Source organism: Bubalus bubalis, chromosome 16 (genome assembly GCF_019923935.1).
Source record: "Bubalus bubalis isolate 160015118507 breed Murrah chromosome 16, NDDB_SH_1, whole genome shotgun sequence".
Taxonomy (NCBI): Eukaryota; Metazoa; Chordata; class Mammalia; order Artiodactyla; family Bovidae; genus Bubalus; species Bubalus bubalis.
Window position 1 is genome coordinate 1,866,210 of NC_059172.1, and position 22,423 is coordinate 1,888,632.

At 43.1% G+C, this 22,423-nt stretch overlaps 2 protein-coding genes and 1 pseudogene across 2 annotated transcripts; all 3 read left to right on the forward strand.

The window, feature by feature from the left end:
* Positions 1-200: 200 nt before the first annotated feature.
* On the forward strand, positions 201-14,890 carry LOC102407775 (glycine N-acyltransferase). The gene is made up of 6 exons (XM_044929076.2): positions 201-470; positions 4,408-4,503; positions 9,461-9,568; positions 11,001-11,127; positions 13,795-13,966; positions 14,389-14,890. The coding sequence occupies exons 2-6, from the start codon at positions 4,426-4,428 to the stop codon at positions 14,789-14,791; spliced, it is 888 nt and encodes a 295-aa protein (XP_044785011.1). The 5' UTR covers positions 201-470; positions 4,408-4,425; the 3' UTR covers positions 14,792-14,890.
* On the forward strand, positions 11,170-12,076 carry LOC123329675 (NADH dehydrogenase [ubiquinone] flavoprotein 2, mitochondrial-like; the record flags this gene model as incomplete). Its single annotated transcript, XM_045162890.1, has 1 exon — positions 11,170-12,076. A coding segment is annotated over one exon (852 nt), but the record flags the coding sequence as incomplete, so codon positions are not given.
* LOC123329684 lies at positions 14,886-22,156 on the forward strand (annotated as a pseudogene).
* The last annotated feature ends 267 nt before the right edge of the window (positions 22,157-22,423 follow it).

Sequence of the window (22,423 nt, forward strand, 5' to 3'; positions counted from 1 at the left end):
GGTTGCAAAAGAGTTGGACACGAGTTAGCAACTAAACAACGGCGACAACAGAGACCGGGAAGGGGAGGAGGGAGGTACTGTCTACCAAGCGTGACCCGGGATCCGGCCTATTGGTTTCCTGCAGCTTGGATTGCAGAGTAACGGCAGGGCCTGTGGGCAAAGAGCAGCCTGGTGTTTCACAAAAAGGAGCTCACGTGCACACTGGCAGCCTCCCAACCTTTCAGAACCTGTTCCTGCAACACGAGACCCAGACAGCAAGGGCTGGATTTCATGAACACTGGCTCCTAACTGTTTGCCTCAGTGCAAGGTCCACATCGCAAGCCTCCGCTTAGCAATTTCTGCAGAAAGCATCCCTAAAGGCACTCAGCAAGACACCACCAAATTGACTGCAGCAAAGAGAAATTTCATCATCTACAGAGGGCTCCTCTTCAGGTGTTCCCACAAGGCTTGGTGTGAAGACAGCTTTCCAGGTAAGTACCCGTTCCAAAAAAAAAGGATAATCATTGCTCTGTGACATCTTCTCCACTTACGTAAGACAAATCAAAGTGCTCATATTGTCTTATGCTCAGAATACAATGATAAATATAAGAGAAAGGAATAGCTTGAACTTAAGAAAAGTGTATCCAGCACCTATTCTGGAAAACGCAACTTGTTAGGTACCATGAAAAAAATCTTGCATTTTCCAGATCTGAACTAATAAAGGAATGAGGAAATATTGGGGCTTTTCCCGGAAGCGTGTGGGTAAATGGAGCACTTGGCTATGGTTTTTCCTTTGGTCGTGTGTGGATGTGAGAAGTGGACTGTGAAGAAAGCTGAGCGCTGAAGAATTGATGCTTTTGAACTGTGGTGTTGGAGAACACTCTTGAGACTCCCTTGGACTGCAAGGAGATCCAACCAGTCCATCCTAAAGGAGATCAGTCCTGGGTGTTCTTTGGAAGGACTGATGCTAAAGCTGAAACTCCAGTACTTTGGCCACCTCATGCGAAGGGTTGACTCATTGGAAAAGACTCTGATGCTGGGAGGGATTGGGGGCAGGAGGAGAAGGGGTCAACAGAGGATGAGATGGCTGGATGGCATCACTGACTTGATGGATGTGAGTTTGAGTGAACTCCGGGAGTTGGTGATGGACAGGGAGGCCTGGCGTGCTGCAATTCATGGGGTGGCAAAGAGTCGGACACGACTGAGCAACTGAACTGAAATGAATTGAACTGAATATGTGAAGACGACACTCTAAACATCACCCTGTTTAATCCTTCTGGTCATATTTTAAGATAGGCAGTGTTTTGTCTCCTTGAATGATAAGAAAGTTGTACTTCATGTCAGAGAGGAAATGAGCAGATGAGTAAGGACAAGAATACAGAGCAGATCTGCTGTAATAAACTTGCTTTAAAGAATTCACGTATATTGCTACTACCATTCACTTATATTGCTACCACCACAATCCATCTTTTTGTGTTCTCTTTTGAATTTATGCCTACATATGTGGTATATGAGCTGTTTCTCGCCTGTCGCTGTGTATGAAGAATGACGTGACCATCATGGAGTTATATCATAGTTCATATTTCCTTTCTCACGGCTGCACACTGCGCTGTTGTTCAGTCCTTGCTTATTATGTTCATGTAGCTTAATCAGTTTCTGCTGAGAGCGTTTTTTGTTCCTTTTGGATTGTTTTCTTTGGGTTAATTTCTTCTTCTGGGAATAACTAAGTCAAAGGTTCGGATTTCACTCCCCAGGACGCTGCATGTTACCCAGTTCTGCAGCTCAGAACTACACACTCTTTGGTGAGCGTGTCCAAAGCCCTGTAGTCTGTCCAGATTCCTGTTTTGGTTGCTGTCCGTCTACTTGATTGATGAATCTCGGGCTCAGTTGTTTTCAGTCTACCCACCAAGCTTGGTTGTTGGTTCCTGTGTGGATCCTTGAAGGATGGTTCTAAACCCTATGCTTTTCAGGAAATATGGTGATATTACACCCCACAGATTGTTTAAAAACTTTGTTGAAGTATAGTTGATTTATAATGTTGTGTTAATTTCTGCTATACAGCAAAATTCTCCAGTTATACATATTGAACACATATATATTTTTATATATTCCTTTTGACTTTCTTTTCCACTATAGTTTATCACAGGATGTTGAGTATAGTGCCCTGTGCTGTACGGTAGAACTTTGCTTTTGACCCTAACATCCTTTATGTAATAGCTCACATCTGCTAACCCCACACTCCAAATCCTTCCCTTCCCGACCACCATTCCCCTTGACAACCGCAAGTCAGTTCTCCAGGTCTGTGAGTTGGTTTCTGACTCACATATATGTTCCCTCATGTCACATTTTAGATTTCACTTCCGGGTGATATCACACGGTATTTATCTTTCTACTTCTGACTTCCTTTACTTGGTATGATAATTTCTAGATCCGTCCATGTTGCTGCAAATGGTATTATTTCATTCTGTTTTATGACTGAGTACTATTCCACTGTGTATATATATGTGTGCGTGTGTGTATATATATTATATCGTGTCTCCCTTGTCCATTCTCGCGATGGGCCTCCAGGGTGTTTTCATGTCTCGGCTGGTGTAAACAGCACTGCTATGAACAGAAGATGCGTGTATCTTCCTGAATTACTATTTTGTGTGAATATGTGCCCATGAGTGGGATTGCTGGATCAAAGGGCAACCCTATTTTTAGTTTTTTTAGGAACCTCCATACTGCTTTCCATAGCCGCGACATCCATTTACATTCCTACCAGAAGTGGAGGAGGGTTCGCTTTTCTCCATAGCCTCTCCAACATTTATTATTCCTAGACTTTTTAATGATGGCTATTCTGGCCTCACCCCACAGGGGTCATCTTATACTCGGGTAATTCCTTATGAGTTGCCTCGAGATGAAAGGTAAGATTAGCCTTCAGGAATGCTATCCTTTTTACAGTCCTAAGATCTTGAAATAGGGCTTCTCTGGTGGCTCAGCGGTAAAGAGTCTGCATGCCAATGCAGGTGACACGGGTGTTACCCCTGTTCCTGGAAGATCCCCCATGCCACGGAGCAAGTAAGCCTGTGCACCACCGCTACTGAGCCTGTGCTCTGGAGCCCGGGGCCATGACTACTGAGCCCACGTGCCCTAGAAACCATGGTCTGTGACAAGAGAAGCCACTGCAGTGGGAAGCCCATGCACTGCGGTGAAAAACTCGCACACTGCAGTGAGAAACTCCTGCACTGCAATGAGAAGCCCGTGCACTGCAGGGAGAAACTCGTGCTGGGCAGCAAGAAGCCTGCGCAAGAAAATGAGAAGCCCGCGCTCTGCAGGAAGAAACTCACTCATGCAGGGAGAAACTTGTGCACCTCAGTGAGAAACTCGTGCACCTCAGTGAGAAACTTGTGCACTGCAACTCGAGAACAGCCCTGGCTCGCTGCAACTAGAGGAAAGCCTGAACAGCAAGGAAGACCCAGTAAAACCAAAAGTAAATAGATACAATAAATAAAATTTTTTAAAAAATCCTCCAATACATGACAAGGGTCTGGACTTTTCTTCAAGACATACCTTAGTACAAAGCAACTGGAAACCTTTCCCATGTCCAGCATATATTATGTACTCAATACATATATGTTGACTGGATTAATCAATCTCTATGTCTCTGGAAGGTGGAGTTACTAAACAGGTAAATACAGCATTTCTTGCATCAAATCATCCTCATCACCCATTTACTGAGGGCATGTTATGTGCCAGATGACAGAGAATGAGATGGTTGGATGGCATCACCGACTCAATGGACATGAGTTTGAGTAAAGTCTGGGAGTCAGTGATGGACAGGGAGGCCTGGTGTGCTGCGGTCCATGGGGTCACAAAGAGTCGGACACAACTGAGCAACTGAACTGAACTGAGTGCAAGAATTGTAACAGATAAGATAATAAATAAGATGAGGTTCCTGCCCCAGAGGTGAATACAGTCTGGAAAAGTAAACTCTAGCCCAGAGTAACAAGTTATGTAATGCAGGTATGCAAAAGCACTTACAAGAGCAGAGAAAAGGGAGTGATTGTTCTGTCTGAAGTAAGAAACAAACAGGGATCATTGTCCAGTAGAAACTATCACAGCATGGTAAATCAGCGATATGCCAACAAAAAAATTTAAAAACAAATACAATGTGAATGAATGAGCCAGTTCTTTGACACATGGATCAAATAGACATTTCATTTTTAGGTATTGAAAATCGGACAATGTATTTGCGTGGTTTTTCTATATTACTATGTATATATTGGTTTATAACTAGAGATGATTAGACTATAAGCTGTATACATGTGAGAAATAGAAGAGAGACACTGAAACGGGCTCTGGCAATGAGCACAGAACTCACTCCTCTTGCTCCTGAATCTCCTCCAGCTCCTCTCACTCATGGCTGTTTCCTGGTTGTCTCTCTAGGCTTACGTGTCTTGCGTGATGTTCCTGCTGCAAGGTGCCCAGATGCTGCAGATGCTGGAGAAATCCTTGAGGAAGAGCCTTCCTATGTCCTTAAAGGTCAGAATGGCAAATTCTTGGGGAGTTTTCCCCTTGGAGAGTGAGGACTAGGAAGTTCCTGTGAATGAAGAAGAGAGACTAGTGTTTGCTAAGTGCCTCTTCTGTGCCAGGCCTTAGAGCATGTTTCCTCTGGTTTAATGTGCATAACCTCTCTGCAAGATGTTCGCTGTTATGCCCACATCACTGCTGTGAAGATGGAGGCTTGGTGAAGTGATTTGCCCGGTACCCCAGATAGTGAGCTGCAGTGCTATGGTATGAACATAGGAATGCCTGAGACCTAACATTGCTTTTTTTTCTCCAAGTTGAATAAAAAAGTGTTCCCTTGCTCCTTGTTAAGAAACATTCCATAATAGCACTGGGAATTTGCCCAGAGCTCTCCTACAAAATTAGCTAAGACTGCATGTTAATTTTTAACTTTTTCTCCCTAAAGGAACAGTTGCCAGATCATGAGCCGCCTTTGAAATTACCAATGACTCAGTTTCTATTTGACTTAAATTTCCAAGTTTCTCTGAACATACTGCACATCAGGCTATTTTGATAGTCAGGCTGACACTGAGGATCTCTGTTCACCTAGGACAATTGATCAGAAACGTTAGGATTAAATAAGGAATACTCATAAACGCCCCCATCCAGCACTGTTCCATAGCAGCTCTACTGATTGGCCGAGGTCCTCGCCTATGTTTTTCTTTAGCAATGAAAGGGATGGTGTCTGTTCCAGTGGAATTTAAATGCAACCATGTGTCTGTGGGGAGTTTGAGCAAATTCTGGGCCATCATGAAGGACAGGGAGGTCTGCCGTGCTGCAGTCCATGGGGTTGCAAAGAGTCAGATATGACTGAATGACTGCACAACAGCAACAATGTGTGTGTGTGTGTGTGTGTGTGTGTGTGTGTAACAATCGTTTTTCCCTGAAATACTTTTTGTTTCTTAGGTCAGATTAGAAACTAGATTTCTACTGTTTTGTCAGACACTCCTACAAGATGCATACAGTTGAGATTAGGTAAATGCATTTTTCACCCCCTCACTCTCTAATAGATTTTTCTGCTCCTTCTTTCAGTATAAAGGTGGAAAATGTTAGCAGTATTTTATTTCTAGATCATATGGCTTCATTTATTAGAAATAGACTAATGGGGGTACTCCCTAATGGTCCAGTGGTTCAGACACCACACTCCAAGGTGGGGGCCCAGTTCCGATCCCTGGCTAGGGAACTGGATCCCACGTGCCAAGCTAAAGGGGCACAGGCAGCAACCAGAGACACTCATCCTGCAACTTCGACCTGGGGCAGAGAAATAAATATTGAAAAAGAGCGAAATAGACGAATGAAACAACTCACCCTGTCTTTAAATTACTGCCTGAAAATGACTCCAGATCAACTAATTTAAAACTAAAAAAGCACCCCCTTCAGTGGATCCCACTAAATACAAATCTCTGTTACCTAGTTTTAGTGAACTTCTTTCACTTGATAAATCCTTAAGATCCAGGCAAACTCTCAGAGAAACAGTCAATTTTTTCTTAGAGATAGCATCAGTCATACATTTTAAGAACATTTGCTTAAGATATTTTTTATGGTGAGTAGCTATTTTTTAATATTCTTCAGCCTAAAACTTTCTCCTCAAGTTAAGTAGACTCCAAACATTTCGAGAAAACTGTTGGTGGGTCCAAGGGCCCTTATTTGGAGCATCTCTGTGTTAAGAAAAGGTGGTCCTCTTGGGTCCCCAGCTTTCCTGAAGAAACAGCATTGGTTGTATATTGGAGATGCACATTATACCCTAGTTCAAATCTACAGTAGTTGTTTGCCAGGTACTTTTAATGGAACTGTAACCTGGAACTCAGTACTTGAGTCTCAGTTCAGATAATGTCTATCTGCCCTTCTAAGTGTTGGCTATTCAGTACATTTTGTGTGTGAACTCCAGTTGAGTCAATTTAGAGTAGTTGCCTGACTCACTATGTTCTGAGTTCAATAGAAAAAAGGTTTTAATTAATTCAGCCAGAGGAATAAGAAAGAGTAACAGTTACACATATTTTCAGATCTTGTAATGAATCATATATTAATATAAAATGGTTTTACAGACTTCCCAGGTGGTGCTAGTGGTAAAAAATCCTCCTGCTAATGCAGGAGATGCAAGAGACGCAGGTTCTATCCCTGGGCTGGGAAGATCCTCTAGAGTAGGAAATGGCAACTTGCTCCAGTATTCTTGCCTGGAGAATCCCATGGATGGAGGAGCCTGGTGGGCTGCAGCCCATGGGGCTGCAGAGAGTCAGACACGACTGAGCGACTAAACACAAGCGCATAAAATAGTTTTACACCCCCCAGATGCCGATGTGTAAAAACACCAGTATTTTGCCAGACTCCGCTGAATTTCTATTTCAAGCCTCCATTCATGGCTGAAAACAATACATTCGGGTAAGATCAGTCAACATAGACTTTTCTCCTCTTTTTCCATGATCTAACATCAATAGTTCACGTGAGGTGGAGAGTGGGAGGAGGGAAAGATGTTGAACAGTCTTTGGTCATCATTAACCATGGTAGAAGTCATTCAACTGGATAACTTGTTTTTTTTTTTATTTTCACCTTTGGTCTCTGGCAGTTTCCATGCTGGTATCTGCAGAGGTTTCATGTCCACAAGAGTCACGAGGCCCATGGTAGAATTCATTCACTGCTGCATTCCCCAACCCCCAAACAACTAGAGTATTTAAGACCCACGGGTGCCCTCATACATTCTCTCCTTGCTTTTCCCTCTCTCTCAACAGCCTGTGCAACATGGTGGGGCTGGGATTCCCAGACTGGACTCAGGTCGCCGGATTCCACAGTCCATTCTCTTGAGCATTTTGCTGTAGCCTTTGCTTATTGGTGGGAGGAAATTGCCACCAAGGGGTTATGAAGACATGTGAAAGAGTTTTAAATGTGTCCATAACCTTTCAACTAGTAATTACCTTCTGGATAATGTAAGGAAATAGCAGGTGCCCATGCAAAGATGTCTGTGCACGCATGCTCTTTGAAGAACTATCTGTTAAAATGAAAATTTGGAACCAGCTGAAATGACCTTTAACAGGCAAAGGTATGAATGAACTGTAGTACTGATTCTATATAATGGAATCCTCTGCACCAATTAGAACACAATTTAAAAAATTTTATATTTATGAACATAGAAGTACTTCCACGATTTATTCAGTGGGGGGAAGATCATGTATCTGATCATTTTACATTTGTAAAATTGTGTATGTCCATGAAGTTCTCTGGTGGCTCAGATGGTAAAGAATCCACCTGTAATGTGGGAGACCGGGATTCGATCCCTGGGTTGGCAAGATCCCTTGGAGGAGGGCATGGAAACCCACTCCAGTATTCTTGCCTGGAGAATCCCGTGGACAGAAGAGCCTGGCGGGTGGCAAAGAGTCAAACATGAGGTCTCAGGAGTCAATGAGGTGGCAAAGAATCAAACATGACTGAGTGACTAAGCATAGCACATGGGTATGACTAGAAGACAGTCTGGGAAAAGATAACAAATTCTACAAAAAAAAAAAAAAAAGAATGATGTTCTTAAGATCACTAACTTTATTTGTCCAAATATTTTGCCATATGCATGTATGATTTATATTTCTTGTTGTTCAGTTGCTCAGTCGTGTCCAACTCTTTGGGTCCCCGTGGGCTGCAGCACACCAGGCTTCCCTGTACTTCACTATCTCCCAGATATTGCTCAAACTCACCTCCATTGAGTCGGTGATGCCATCCAACCATCTCATCCTCTGTCATCCCCTTTTCCTCCTGCCCCCAATCCCTCCCAGCATCAGGGTCTTTTCCAATGAGTAGCTCTTCACATCAGGTGGCCAAAGTATTGGAGCTCCAGCTCCAACATCAGTCCTTCCAATGAATATTTGGGGTTGATTTCTTTTAGGATTGACTGGTTTGATCTTCTTGCTGGTCAAGTGACTCTCAAGAGTCTTCTCCAGCACCACACCTTGAAAGCATCAATTTTTTGGTGCTCAACCTTCTTTGTGGTCCAACTCTCACAACCATACATGACTATTGGAGAAACCATAGCTTTGACTAGACAGACCTTTGTCAGCAAAGTGATGTTTTTACTTTTTAATATGCTGTCTAGGTATGTCATAGCTTTTCTTCCAAGGAACAATCTTTTAAGTTTATGGCTGAAGCCACCATCCACAGTGATTTCAGAGCCCAAGAAAAGAAAATCTGCCACTGCTTTCATTGTTTCCCCATCTATTTGCTATGAAGTGATGGGACCAGATGCCATGATCTTAGTTTTTTGAACGCTGGGTTATAAACCAGCATTTTCACTCTCCTCTTTCACTTTCATCAAGAAGCTCTTTAGTTTCTTTTCACTTTCTGCCACAAGGATAGTGTCATCTGCATATCTGAGGTTATTGATACTTCTCCTGGAAATATTGATTCCAGCTTGTGCTTCATCCAGCCTGGCATTTCGCATGACGTACTCTGCATGTGAGTTAAATAAGCAGGGCAATAATATATAGCCTTGATGTACTCCTTTCTCAATTTGGAACAAGTCTATTGTTCCATGTCCAGTTCTAACTGTTATTTCCTGACCTGCATACAGCTTTCTCAGGAGGCAGGTAAGATGGTCTGGTATTCCCATCTCTTGAAGAATTTTCCACAGTTTGTTGTGATCCATGTAGTCAAAGGCTTTAGTGTAATCAATGAAGCAGAATTAGATGTTTTTCTGGAATTCTCTTCCTTTTTCTATGATCCAATAGATGTTGGCAATTTGATTTATGTTAGATGGGCAGAAAAATTTCTCATTTCAGGTAAAAAAAAAAAAAAAAGGTTTCACGTGGAGATTTTTGACATAGATGCCCTATTTGTCTTTTTCCCACTATAAAATTTCATGATTTCATAGAAATAAGCCTTGTCCTGATCAAAGAAGGTACTTTGCTATCCCTTCCTGATAGGCTGACCCCCTCACTTTCTCTGCACACTGCAGGTTTATGGGACCGTCGTGCACATGAACCATGGAAACCCATTCAATCTAAAGGCCCTGGTGGACAAGTGGCCTGATTTTAAGACAGTGGTTATCCGCCCTCAGGAGCAGGTAAGGGACCAGGTGTGGAATGAATGTGTTATGTTTATCTTTGCTGTGTGCCTAGCATGTGCCTGGCAGTGTGGTGGACCCTGGAGATATGGAGATGAAATGCAGTGATAGTGAACAGGCCCCTGTCCTCAAGAACCTCAGAGTCTGGAGGGAAATATAGATAGATAAATAAATGATAATTTAGCACAAAGTGTACAAGAATAGAAAATGTACAGCATACAAAGAAATCACTGGTGAAAACTGATGAGCTGTGGAGGTTGAAGACGGAAGTTACAGAATCAGGTGAGAGACACCTCTGAATGGATGTTTCATCGGAACTGGATTTTGTTGATAAATACATCTTTGTTAGGCCGAAAAAGAATGGAGGCCATTCTAACCAGAGAAAGTAGCAAGGACAAAAATAGGAAGGTATAAAATAAGACAGTTAGCTAAGGTGATTATAAAAGCAAACTTATATTAGAATTTCTGTATGCATTTTGGAAAAATATTAAAAAGTAGTAAAACTAAATAGTTAATACATTTCAAAGACAAAACATTCTAAGTTCATTAAAAATATCCAGCAAAATTATAGCTTTATAAATATGTAAATATACTTTTCCTAAAAATAATGTTATTTAAAAACTGGAAACAAAAAAACATATTTAATGAATAAACTTATATTGATAAAAACTGAACTGAAATAAAATTATTTGATCTTTTATCTTCAATGGGATATTAATAAACAAAATTTGTTAATGATGTCATTGCTGAGTTGTGAATGTATTTTTATGAAACATACTCCAAACATTTTAAAAATTCTATAATTCTGCACTAGCTGTTATGTTTTTCTGTGACTTTTTCTTCCACATAATCTCACCCCTTTTTTAATAATTTGACAGGATTTTTCTGCATAAATGATTTCATTGTTTTTCTGTAATTACAGTTTGTTCAACTAGTTTAATATTGTAAGTAAGCATTTCAAATAGGTTTTCATCTTCTTTGTCCTAATTAAGTATAGATAGAAATTTCAACCCAGAATTATCAATATCTAAATTTAATATTGTCATCCTCTAGTTGGTATATTCAACAAGTATTTGAAATAAGAAAAATTTATTCTTGCAACAGAAACTTTTCCTTGTCAATTGCTTTTATCCCTGTTGAGGAAATGAAAATATAGAAAAGTGGTTTCTAGATAGTTGTGCCTTTGTTTGAGAGGACATTTTGACACAATGTATATAATATTCTTCAGTTTTTCATCATAATTTGAATATCTGAATAGTTTATAGCTTATACCTCATAGCTTAAATGATTCAGAAAAATTTGTAGTGCACAAATACAGACAGCAGTATTTTAGTACTGAAAAATACCACAGTTTAGTAGATTTTAGGAAAAAAGTATTAAAATTATGAAAAATAAGAAATTTATTTTGTCCCCCATTTCTTTATGATAACAGGACATGAAAGATGACCTTGATCACTACACTAATACTTACCATGTCTACTCTGAAGATCTTAAGAATTGTCAGGAATTCCTTGACTTACCAGAAGTCATCAATTGGAAACAGCATCTGCAGATCCAAAGTAAGTAACAGGAATGGACTCACATCTCCATCCTAGCAATTTCTTCTTGTCATCTATGTCCCTTCTCCAAGCTCCAGACCCTCAGCCTGCTGTCAACATTTTTGTTGTTGTTGTTCAACTACAACTGTACATGTAAAGGGGAAGAAACGCCTCTCCGCGGCGCTACGGGCCCTCGCGGCCGGCCTCGCCGCCCACTGGGGAAAACATATAAGAAATCTGCCTAAGACAGCTGTTCAGAATGGAGCTGGAGGAGCCTTATTTGTGCACAGAGATATTCCTGAGAATAACCCAGATACTCCATTTGATTTCACACCAGAAAACTGTAAGAGGATAGAGGCCATTGTGAAAAACTACCCAGAGGGGCATAAGGCAGCAGCTGTGGTTCCAGTTCTGGATTTAGCCCCGAGACAGAATGGATGGCTGCCCATCTCTGCTATGAACAAGGTTGCAGAAATTTCACAAGTACCTCCAATGAGAGTGTATGAAGTAGCAACTTTTTATACAATGTATAATCGAAAGCCTGTTGGAAAGTATCACATTCAAGTCTGCACTACCACACCTTGCATGCTCCAAAACTCCGACAGCATACTGGAAGCCATTCAGAAAAAACTTGGAATAAAGGTTGGAGAGACTACACCTGACAAACTTTTCACTCTTATAGAAGTCGAATGTTTAGGGGCCTGTGTAAATGCACCAATGGTTCAAATAAATGACAACTACTATGAGGATCTGACACCTAAAGATATTGAAGAAATTATTGATGAACTGAAGGCTGGCAAAAGCCCAAAACCTGGGCCGAAGAGTGCACGCTTCTCCTGTGAGCCAGCTGGAGGTCTTACCTCTTTGACTGAACCACCAAAAGGACCTGGGTTTGGTGTGCAAGCAGGCCTTTAATTTATATTCGCTGTAAATATGTCAGTGGAGAAATAAAATATGAATCTCCTATCTAAAAAAAAAAAGGGGGGGGGGGGAAGAAACGCCCTCCAAGCTTGTATGGCTTCTATAGAGGACTGTATATAGTCCCCAGATAGCCAAGGATTTGTGCCACACTTTGCAGACATAAGCAGGATATCTTAGGATGGTTGGGTATCAGAGCAGAGCTTGCCCCAGAGACTTCTGTTCTTAGATCACCTCTCAGGTCACAGAGAACAGCTGTCGTGGTTAACAGCATCCCCTCCAGAGTCAGACCACCTAGGATGGCATTTGCCTGTGACTTTGCTATATGATCCTAGCCAGACACATTATCTGAGATCATGATTTATATATATAGAATTGAGAATAATCAGTTCAGTTCAGTTCAGTTGCTCAGTTGTGTCCAACTCTTTGTGACCCCATAGACTGCAGCATGCTAGGCCTCCCTGTCCATCACCAACTCCTGGAGCTTGCTCAAACTCATGTCCATTGAGCCAATGATGCCATCCAACTATCTTATCCTCTGCCATCCCCTTCTCCTCCTGCCTTCAATTTTTCCCCGCATCAGGGTCTTTTCAAACAAGTCAGTTCTTCGCATCAGGTGGCCAAAGTATTGGACTTTCAGCTTCAGGATCAGTCCTTCCAATGAAGGACCCAAAACAAAGCATTGTTGAAAAGATTCAGTGAAATCTTGACCAGGAATTGCTGAGTACAATGCCCGGATGTTTCAGTCCATTTCACTGCATAGGAAAGCTCATAAATCTGTGAACTGACAGGTGGGCTGGGCTTGGCAAGGCGGTTGTTCTGTTGGTCTCCTCTGGGTTTTCATATGCAACTGCAGTCAGCTGATGGGTGGGCCATTGGCTGGTTTCTCTAGCATGGCCTAGCGTATGTCTGAATGATGGTCTGACTGTCAGGGCTGGCTACTTGTGGTCATACAATAGGCGCACACGTCCTCGGCGAGCTAGCCTAGGCCTATTCACGCAGTGTTGATCTCAAGGAAACAGAAATGCAAAGACATGGTGAGCCACAATGTGCAAGCATTTATAAGCCCCTCCCTGCATCAATATACTCTTTCCCAATTGGTGGAATCCAGTCATATGGTCAAGGTCAGATGCAGTGCAGGAGGGGGGCTATTCCAGGGAATGGATACAAGGACATGTGGGCAAACTGAGGACCATTCCTGCAATCATCTCTGCAATCATCTACCATACTGGAAACACAGTAAGTTCTCCATACATGGTGGAAACTATAATGATGATAGCTCACCTTCTTTGGTCGTCAGAACCGCATGGTTATGTAGCCCAGGAGACTTAGGTCTTGGTATGACCATGACTGAATGAATTCCTAGACATGTTTTCAATTTTGTAAAACAAGGAAAACTGTACAGATCTTGACTACATAACCCCAGTCATACAGCAGCACCACAAACGTGTGAGTGGCTCAGACCTGTCCAACTCTCTGTGACCCTATGGACTGTAGATTTTCAGGCTCCTCTGTCAGTGGAATTCTCTAGGCAAGAATACTGAAGTGGGTTGCCATTCCTTTCTCCAGGGGATCTTCCCAACCCTGGGATCGAATCCAGGTCTCTGGCAACGCAGGAGGATTCTTTACTGGCTGAGCCACCAGGGAAGCAGCCCCAAGCCCATCCCCCCAAATTCTCTGTCTATAAACCCTCAGATACTCCTACTCCACTGGAGAGCTTTTCCTTAGATGGACTTAAATCATGGCATGTCTCCTTATAATTCCATCTAGGTACACAGTCCAGCCTGAATGAAGTAATACAAAATCTTGCAGCCACGAAATCCTTCAAAGTCAAGCGATATAAAAACATTCTCTATGTGGCATCTGAGACACTAAAGGAACTGACTCCATCCCTGCTGGATGTAAAGAACTTACCAGTCGGCGATGGCAAACCCAAGGCCATGTGAGTTTGATAAAAGCTACTCTGCACCACTTACACCTCTCATACACAAGTAGCCTCCAGCCTTCTCTGCCTGTTTTTACCTTGGGTCCCCACAATCCATCTTCTTCAAGGCAGCCAGAATAAGCTTTTTGAAAAAATGTAATTCAAGCTGTGTTTATCCCTGCTTAAAATAGGCCACCAGGCCCTCTCCTCTGGATGTGTCAGGCCTGCGTGGCCCTCTCTGACCTGTCTTGCCCTTCTAGCTCACTCAGTCCAGCAGCAGCAGACTCTTTCTCATCCTCCATCCTCACAAGCTCAGCCACAGTCCAGGACTCTGCGTGCCCTCTCTCCTCTGCCTCCTCTGTCTCTCAGGACAATAGAGGTGGGGACAGATGCAAACCTCTAAACTCACAGACTGTGCTTTTCTCTTGGAACACCCACAGCAACCCAGAGATGTTTAAGCTCTCATCTGCGGATCTTAGCCATGCGGCTGTGGTGAACAGATTCTGGCTTTTTGGCGGCAACGAGAGGAGCCTGAGGTTCATCGAGCGTTGTATCCGGAGTTTCCCCAACTTCTGCCTGCTGGGGCTTGAGGGGACCCCTGTGTCCTGGTCCCTGATGGACCAGACGGGAGAGATGCGGATGGCAGGCACCCTGCCTGAGTACCGGGCCCAGGGGCTCGTCACCCATGCCGTCTACCAGCAGGCCCAGTGTCTGCTCAAGCGGGGCTTCCCCGTGTACTCTCACGTGGACCCCAAGAACCAGATCATGCAGAAGATGAGTCAGAGCCTCAACCATGTGCCCATGCCCTGTGACTGGAACCAGTGGAACTGTGAGCCTCTGTGAGTGGCCCTGAGCAGGAGCCAGGGTGGAGGGGTCTGAGGACATGACGGGGGGTAGAGCGTGGTGGAGGGAAGAATAAATTGTGGCTGCAATCACCATGAAGGCGTGTGCCTGTCTTTCGATGAATAGTGCGACGTGTGGCTGTCTTTCGATGAATAGTGCGACATGCCATCCTGGAACCACCAGTCCTGCTGTTTCAAGTCCTTCTTTTAAAAAAATGTTTATTTGCTTCTGTGGCTGCACCGGGCCTCTCTCACGCATGGGATCTCTCGCTGCAGCACGTGAGCCCCTAGCTGTGCCAAGTGGGATCCAGTTCCCTGACCAGGGATCAAACCTGGGCCCCCTGCACTGGGGGCTGGGAGTCTTAGCCCCTGGACTATGAGGGAAGTCCCCCATCAAGTCCTTCTAACTCCTGCTTTTACTTCCTGTGCCACAGACAAGACCCTGTCTCAAAGAGAAACTTCATCCTCTCCTGCTTTGTTGTTGCTCTTGTAGGTGTATGGCAGCCTTTTCTGCCGGGAGCCAGCGTGAGGAACTCCGCCCATGGCAAAGGTCATGAGGAAGGAGGCTCGGCATACACAAAGGTGGGATCGAGCCTCAGGAGTCCCCCTGGATATTCTCAAGCATCTACCCCCAAAACCAGAGTCTGCCTACTTTATGGCTTTGTGCTCTCACCTCTGACTTTACGGGGGCTGTCCCCCACCACCATCTCGCTCTCTCTGATAAAGAGTTAACTTACAGCTCCAGTTAATAAAGTTCCTGGACATTAGGAGTGTTTAAATCCAACCCCCTCAGATAGCTCCCTAACTCGCCTGACAAGTTTACCTGGACTCCTACAGCTATGCATACGATTGTTTACAGTTTCCCAGCCGCAAGAGGCATGGGAAGCTTAAGATATTCAAATAGCTTAGAGCCTCTCGGAGAGTCAGAAAACTGTCAGAATAAAACTAGTAAAAGATTTCATTGATGAGACAATGCTTGCTGCCAAGTTTCCACATCCCCTGTTTTGTATCCTTGGATGTGTATTAATTAATATACTTGGTAGGTAGAAAAAATAGGTAGTGGCCTTGGTGTTAGCAACTTTAGACCCTTAAGGTAATAAATTCTTTCCTTTGTTGTAAACCCACTGCACTTCTGCCCTATAGGAATGCAACTTTATCTAACACCTTTGGAGGATGGCGCCAAACCTTAAAATAATTACTCTTAGAGAAAATAAGTCTTATGGTTGACAAGCCTTTGTCAGAGTCATAAAATGTTAATAGGCCTTCTGGCCAGAAGATGATGTAAATCACCTAAACCATTTGTATACAATAAATTTGCAGAAAAGAAACCCTGGTTTTGATAAAGATCAAAGACTGTTGACTTTGCATGATTTCACACCCCCTATTATCCTCTATGTGCAACTTATGCTATAAAAGCCCCTGTTGAAAATAAAGCTACGGGCCTTGCTCACCGAAGCTTGGTCTCCCCATGTCATTCTTTCTCTCAACCTCTGGCTGAGTTTCCATCTGGAGCACGGAGGTCCTCTGCGACCACTTATTTGTCTGGGCTTCTAAGATCAACTCGAGAAGGTGCCTAAGGTGCAGCACCTTCCGCTATTCAAGAGGGCGCCTGCAGCCTCCATGGTCAGAGCTAACCTGATGTCACAGGTTATATTGATTTTCCGTGTAAACCAAGCTACTCAGCCTCTTTTCTGCACTGAATTTTCCTGCTGAGCTATCCTCATTCTATTACTCTTTATATCTCTAATTAATATTTAAATAAAGCTATTGTATCCTGTTCGCCGAAGCCGTCTCCCCTTCGAATTCCCTGGATCAGCCGGGGCTGGACCCCGGCACTTTTTCACATTAGAAATAAAAACCTGTTCAACCTGGAGGTGTTGGTGGACACCTGACCAGAGTATCAGACAGTCGTCATACGGCCTCAGAAGGAGGTGAGACCCTGGCTCCTGAGGGTCAGGCCACTCACCCTCAGGACAGGGATGAGGGGCTGCAGTGAGGGGCCTGCAGGGCGGGGGGCAGGGGGAAGGATCTTGACACATCTGATTCATGCAGATTTGGGAAGGGTTGCTTGGAGGAGAGGGCAGGATGGTGAGATGAAGTGCGGGAGTAGACCACAGAGCCAATAGTCCAGGACCTGGAAGTTGCTCTAGAACTCCATTCAGTCAGCTCTCTCCTGTCAAGACTCGGATGAGAGGCATCCACCTCAACCTGGATGCCTGCGGTTGCAAATGGTCAGGAAGTGTTTTGCTTTCCCTGTGACTCCATACCGCAATCCGACAGTACTTCGAGCAGTGCTGAGTGTGAGGTCTAAGACCGCTGCTTTCCTAACACAGAAGATGAAGTTGACAAAAATGACGATGTCAGAGGTTTGTGAAACAGTAGATGCCATGTTCGTTTCATATGAGCGTCTTCATCTTTCAGGGGAGTATGAGTCGCGAATCCCATCCTTCCCGGAGTAGCAATACTTTAACAGGCCCGTCCCCCTTATCCGTATAGAAAGTCATCAGAGGTGCTAGAACACAGTGTCACCTGCAGCGGGCCCCAGGGGCAAGCCAGCAGCAGGGGGCAGACAGGCGGCTGGGGGCACAGCGGGCCCTGTGCATGGGTGCTTCTGTGCGCTCTGGCGCCATGGCTAGGCGTGGGGACATTTTCTATCAGTGCTCTGTTCTCACGGGCACACCGAGCACAGATCACCGTGCCAGCTCCAGAGGGCTGGGTCAGAACTAACCCGAAAGTGTCAGTGGCCCAGTCGTGTCCTGCTCTGTGTGACCCCGTGGACTGTAGCCCACCAGGCTCCCCTGTCCATGGCATTCTCCAGGCCAGAATACTGGAGTGGGGTGCAGTGCCCTCCTCCAGGGGATCTTCCTGACCCAGGGATTGAACCAGCATCTCTTACGTCTCCTGCACTGGCAGGTGGGTTCTTTGCTACCAGCGCCACCTGGGAATTCACTTTCAGAATTAGCGGAGGTGGCACCTTCTCACAGACCAGGAGCCTGGACCCCAGCCCTCCACCCCTCAGGCCCCCACTCTCTTAGGCCTTTAACACGCACTCTTTCTGCTGCACTTTCCATCTCAGACACTGGGACTGCTTGCCCGTCGTCCCAAGGGCAGTTGACTCCAGGGCACCACCAGGAAGGAGCCCCTTCCAGTGGCTTATTCTACAAGGGAGTCCACGGAAATGTCTGCACCTCTCTCACACAACAACAAAGCTTATCCAGCAAATTAGTCTCTAGCACTCGGGACAAAGGCAAAGCATTTTGTGAACGCTATCACTATGTAAATGTGATTGGTGTTTGTTATGTCAGGAGATGAAGGATGACCTGGATTATTATACCAACACTTAGCACATCTTCACCAAAGCTCCTGACAAGTTAGAGGAAGTCCTAGCGTGCCCGCAGGTCATCAACTGGGAACAAGCCTTCCAGATTCAAGGTGACCGGTCTAAATTAAAGCCAAAGATGTCCCGTTTAATTTATAGTAGATATGAAAGGGGGGGGGGAATGATGTTTGCTTTTCTCCTCTCCACAGGATGTCAAGAGAGCTTGGGCGAGGCAATACAAAAAGTTGCAGCTTCAAAATCAGTGCAGGTGGATTATCTGAGAACCGTGCTTTTTGTGTTTGAAAAACCAACACTCGAGGCATCGAGTGGTGACAAGATGGATTTGATGAAGTTATTAAAAATTCCTAAAGTGCTTGAAGATAAAAGGAGAGATTTTTACCTTTTGCTTCTGAAATTTCTGATAGACTAGTTCAGTTGCCCTATGGGCCAGACTTGTAAATGTAGGATCTGAGACTAAATTATAATGGTGTTCAGAGCTGCACAGGTAAGAAAGGGAACCGTGTTAGGTAATGTTTGTTGAGCTTGGGCAGGAATTTCGTTAGAGTAGGTTATTTTCCACATATCAACTTCCTTAGATCTCACAAAAGTGCTCCTGGAAGAATATTGGACATCATGGTGGAATTGAAAAACTTTTACTGAAACTATTCATTTTTTGACCAAAAAAAAAAAAAAAAAAAAGCTTCATACTATGCAAAGTCTGGGTGTGTGTGTGTGTGTGTGCGTGTGTGTGTATGTGTGTGTAGTCGCCAAGTTGTACTTGACTCTTTTGCAACCCCAATGGACTATAGCCCGCCAGGCTCCTCTGTGCATGGGTTTCCTGGGCAAGAAAACTGGAGTGGGTTGCCATTTCCTTCTCCAAAGGATCTTCCCAACCCAGGGATCAAACCTGCATCTCTTGCAGTGCAGAATTCTTTACCACTGATCCACCAGGGAAGCCCTATGCAAAGGATACAAATATACAAAGTAAAAAGTGAAGGCTTGCCCACTTGGATTTCCAAAAATCTTTCTGTCCCCATGTAGATACTCTTAGCATTGCTTTTAGAACTTTGTATGTATGAGCTGTTTTGTTGTTTTTTTTTTCTCTGCCACGTATGCATGCCTCTACTGCAGTTTACTCTTCACTCAGCAATGTATTATACAGATCTTTCACGTAAGCTCGTACAGGCATCCTTCATTTATGTTGACAGCTGCATAGACCACAAGAGGGAGATGTACAATTCTGTGTGCCCGTATTTACACACTTGATTTCTCTCCAGTTCTTCCTGATAACAGAAATTCTGCAATAAATGTCTTCACAAATAGATCATCACACAAGTTGTATAACTATTACTGAAAACTGAACTCCTAGAATTGAAATGCCTGGGTAAAATAATACATGCATTACATGGAAGATTTTACCAAATTGGATGGTGTGCATGATGTATGAACATATGATAGCATAGCATATGAAAAAACCCATCCTTCAGTAGGGACATGGATAGATTTACTATGGTACAGTCCAAATGCTGGGATAATATACAGTCGTTAAAAAGAATGAAGTAGCCCTCTGAGAACTAATAAGGAAACAACTCCAAAAGTATATTCTAAAGCAACAGCAACAGCAAAAATATATTCTTAGTGAAGCAACAACATCAGCAACAACTAAGACGGGCAGAACTATATAGCCAGTGCATCATCACAGTAGAGCACACCCGACATTCCAAACAACGCCTCTGGAAAGTTACATAAATGTGTCACATCACTAGTTGCCTCTGGAGAAGGTAACTGTGTGATAAGGAATCAGAGAAAAAGGAAACGATTATTTTCCACTGATATCCATTTATGCTTACTTAATAATATATAATATAATAATAGTAACATCAAAAAATAAATGAAATCTAAATATACACTAAACACATAGAATTGATTTAGCCAGGAGAGTCAATAATATTTGAACCCTGCTCTGGCTCAACTGTGTTCCCATCAGAATTGTAAAAGAAATGTTTGCATGGAGAAAAATGGTAGATAGGGATTAAATAATACTTGACATTATAACTGGAAATCTAGAATGAAGTGCCTCTCCTAAGGTGGCTCTTTATTTCCTCTAAACCCAAATATATATTTGAATATCTTGACCCTCTGGGTTTAACTGTAGCACAGGAGGAAGGCACGTGAGGATGCTGGAGATCTTTGAGGAAGTAGGACCAGAATCAGTTTGAGGATGATAGAGAGAAAGCCTCACCTATGTGTAGACAGTTGAGAGCCCTTGTGATCCCACCCAATGGCAAATGTGAAGTGACTTTGAAACTGACAGGTTCCTGGAAACTCTTCCTCCTTGAGAAGGGGGACAACTTCTTTGAGATCTTCCTTCTGCGCCAACCACTCCTTCCCACAGAAGATGTAATGCTGATTTTGCAGATGAGAAAACGCAGTCTCAGGTAACTTGTCCAATAATAGAATCAGGGCTAAAATCCTGATTATTACCACACACACACACAAAAATCCAATATCCTTTTTTCCTATGTTTCTGCTCCTGAAACTGCATTTTTGTACTTCTCTAGTGGTATGTGGTGATGGGTTTTGGGACACATGAATCCATAAGATCAACATGGCTCTCATCTCCCTGAGATGTACATTTTGTTGAACTATCTGTTGGAAGAAACATTGTCTTGTGTATTTAGATATTTTGTGAAGTATAATTTGAAATCTAAATGTTTAAATGGAAGTTTAGTTGATTTACATTATATTAGTTTCAGGTGTACAGTATAGAGGCTCAATATTTTTTAGGCTATATTTCATTTAAAAGTCATCTCAACATGATAAATATGTTTCCTTGCACTGTATATCCTTGTAGCCTATCCCTTTTATACATCATAACTTGTACCTCTCAATCCCACATTTTTCACACAAGAAACTTTAAAGAAAATTCAGCCCCATGGAAGGTTGCACGGCTTATAGTCCTTGCTCTTTTAGGAACATACACTGTTATTCTCCTTTGTTGATGTGTTTGGTTGGACTTTTTGAGATATGCTATACTGTATCTAGCTGACTCTCTGCTATTAAATGTATCATAAATGACCGAGGATTTTCTCACTTTCAAGTATTTGGGAACATTTTGAAACAGGCATATAAATAGTTGTGTGTGTGTGTGTGTGTGTGTGTGGAGTGTACATCTATTTCTTCCTCTGGGCTGTGGATCCTTAAGGAAAGGGAGGTGTCATATTTTCTGCCATCCTGATGCTTTCTAAATGTTGGCTGAATAAATGTACATTTTTTTCTTGACAGGAAATAAACCTGTCAGAACATCTTCTTGGATGTCTCGCATGCAAGGCTTGTGAATGAGCACTCGGAGTTGGGAAAAAATGAGAAGAGCTTGAAATATATTGAACACTGTCTCCAGAATTTTGCAGGATTTGGTATTCTGAGTTCAGAAGGGAAATCCATCTTTTGGTTTCTGACAGAACAGTCCTGTGAGATAAGAATGGGTTACACTTTCCCCAAATACCGAGGCCAAGGCCACATGTGGCAAATGGGTTGCCTCAGCATAGCATTAAAAAAAAAAAATACCATTTTATATCCATGTGGCAGAAGATAAAGAAAAAACTCAACAGATATTGCTCAGTTTTGGGTTCAAGAATGCTTTTTGTGGCTGGCATCAGAGGAAATGCACCCCGAAGAGATACTGCTGATGGGACTATCGTCCATTTCAAGTGTTTCTTATCAGGGAAAAAACATCAGTGCAAAAGAATGTGGTAGTCTACACGAGCAACAAAGCCATCCACTTATTGGGGCTCAGGCCCTGCTCAGGCCACAGTGCTATAATAGTTTTGTCTTCATTCTCTTGTATATTACAAAACATTAGAAGCTTGGCTCCTTGCTGTCATGCTTTTCCTTTACGGTGAGAAATGTCTCAGAGCTGAAATTACCCAGTGTCAGTCATTAGTGCTAACATATCCCATTTTCTTCTTTGAAGAAGACTTCTTTCGGGGAAGAATTTTGCTTTTTCATGCTTCTAATTTGAAAATAAAATGTCTCCTTGGAAGTCTCTTCTCTGGTGTTCTTCTCTTCTTCCTACAAAGTTTCCCAACGGATCTTTCAAAATGCTTCAGCATCATTGCTTTTGGTCTTGGGTACCCTTAAAAGTGCCTTGAGGTACTATACTGAATTCAATTATGTGGCCATCAGTGAAAGTTTGGTTTTCTGACTAGCTTTTTATCACAGAAACTTGGTTAAGTCGAATTGTATAGCATAACTTCATATTTTCAATAAGATTTTAGATCTATGCTGTATTAGTTTCCTATTATTGTTGTAACA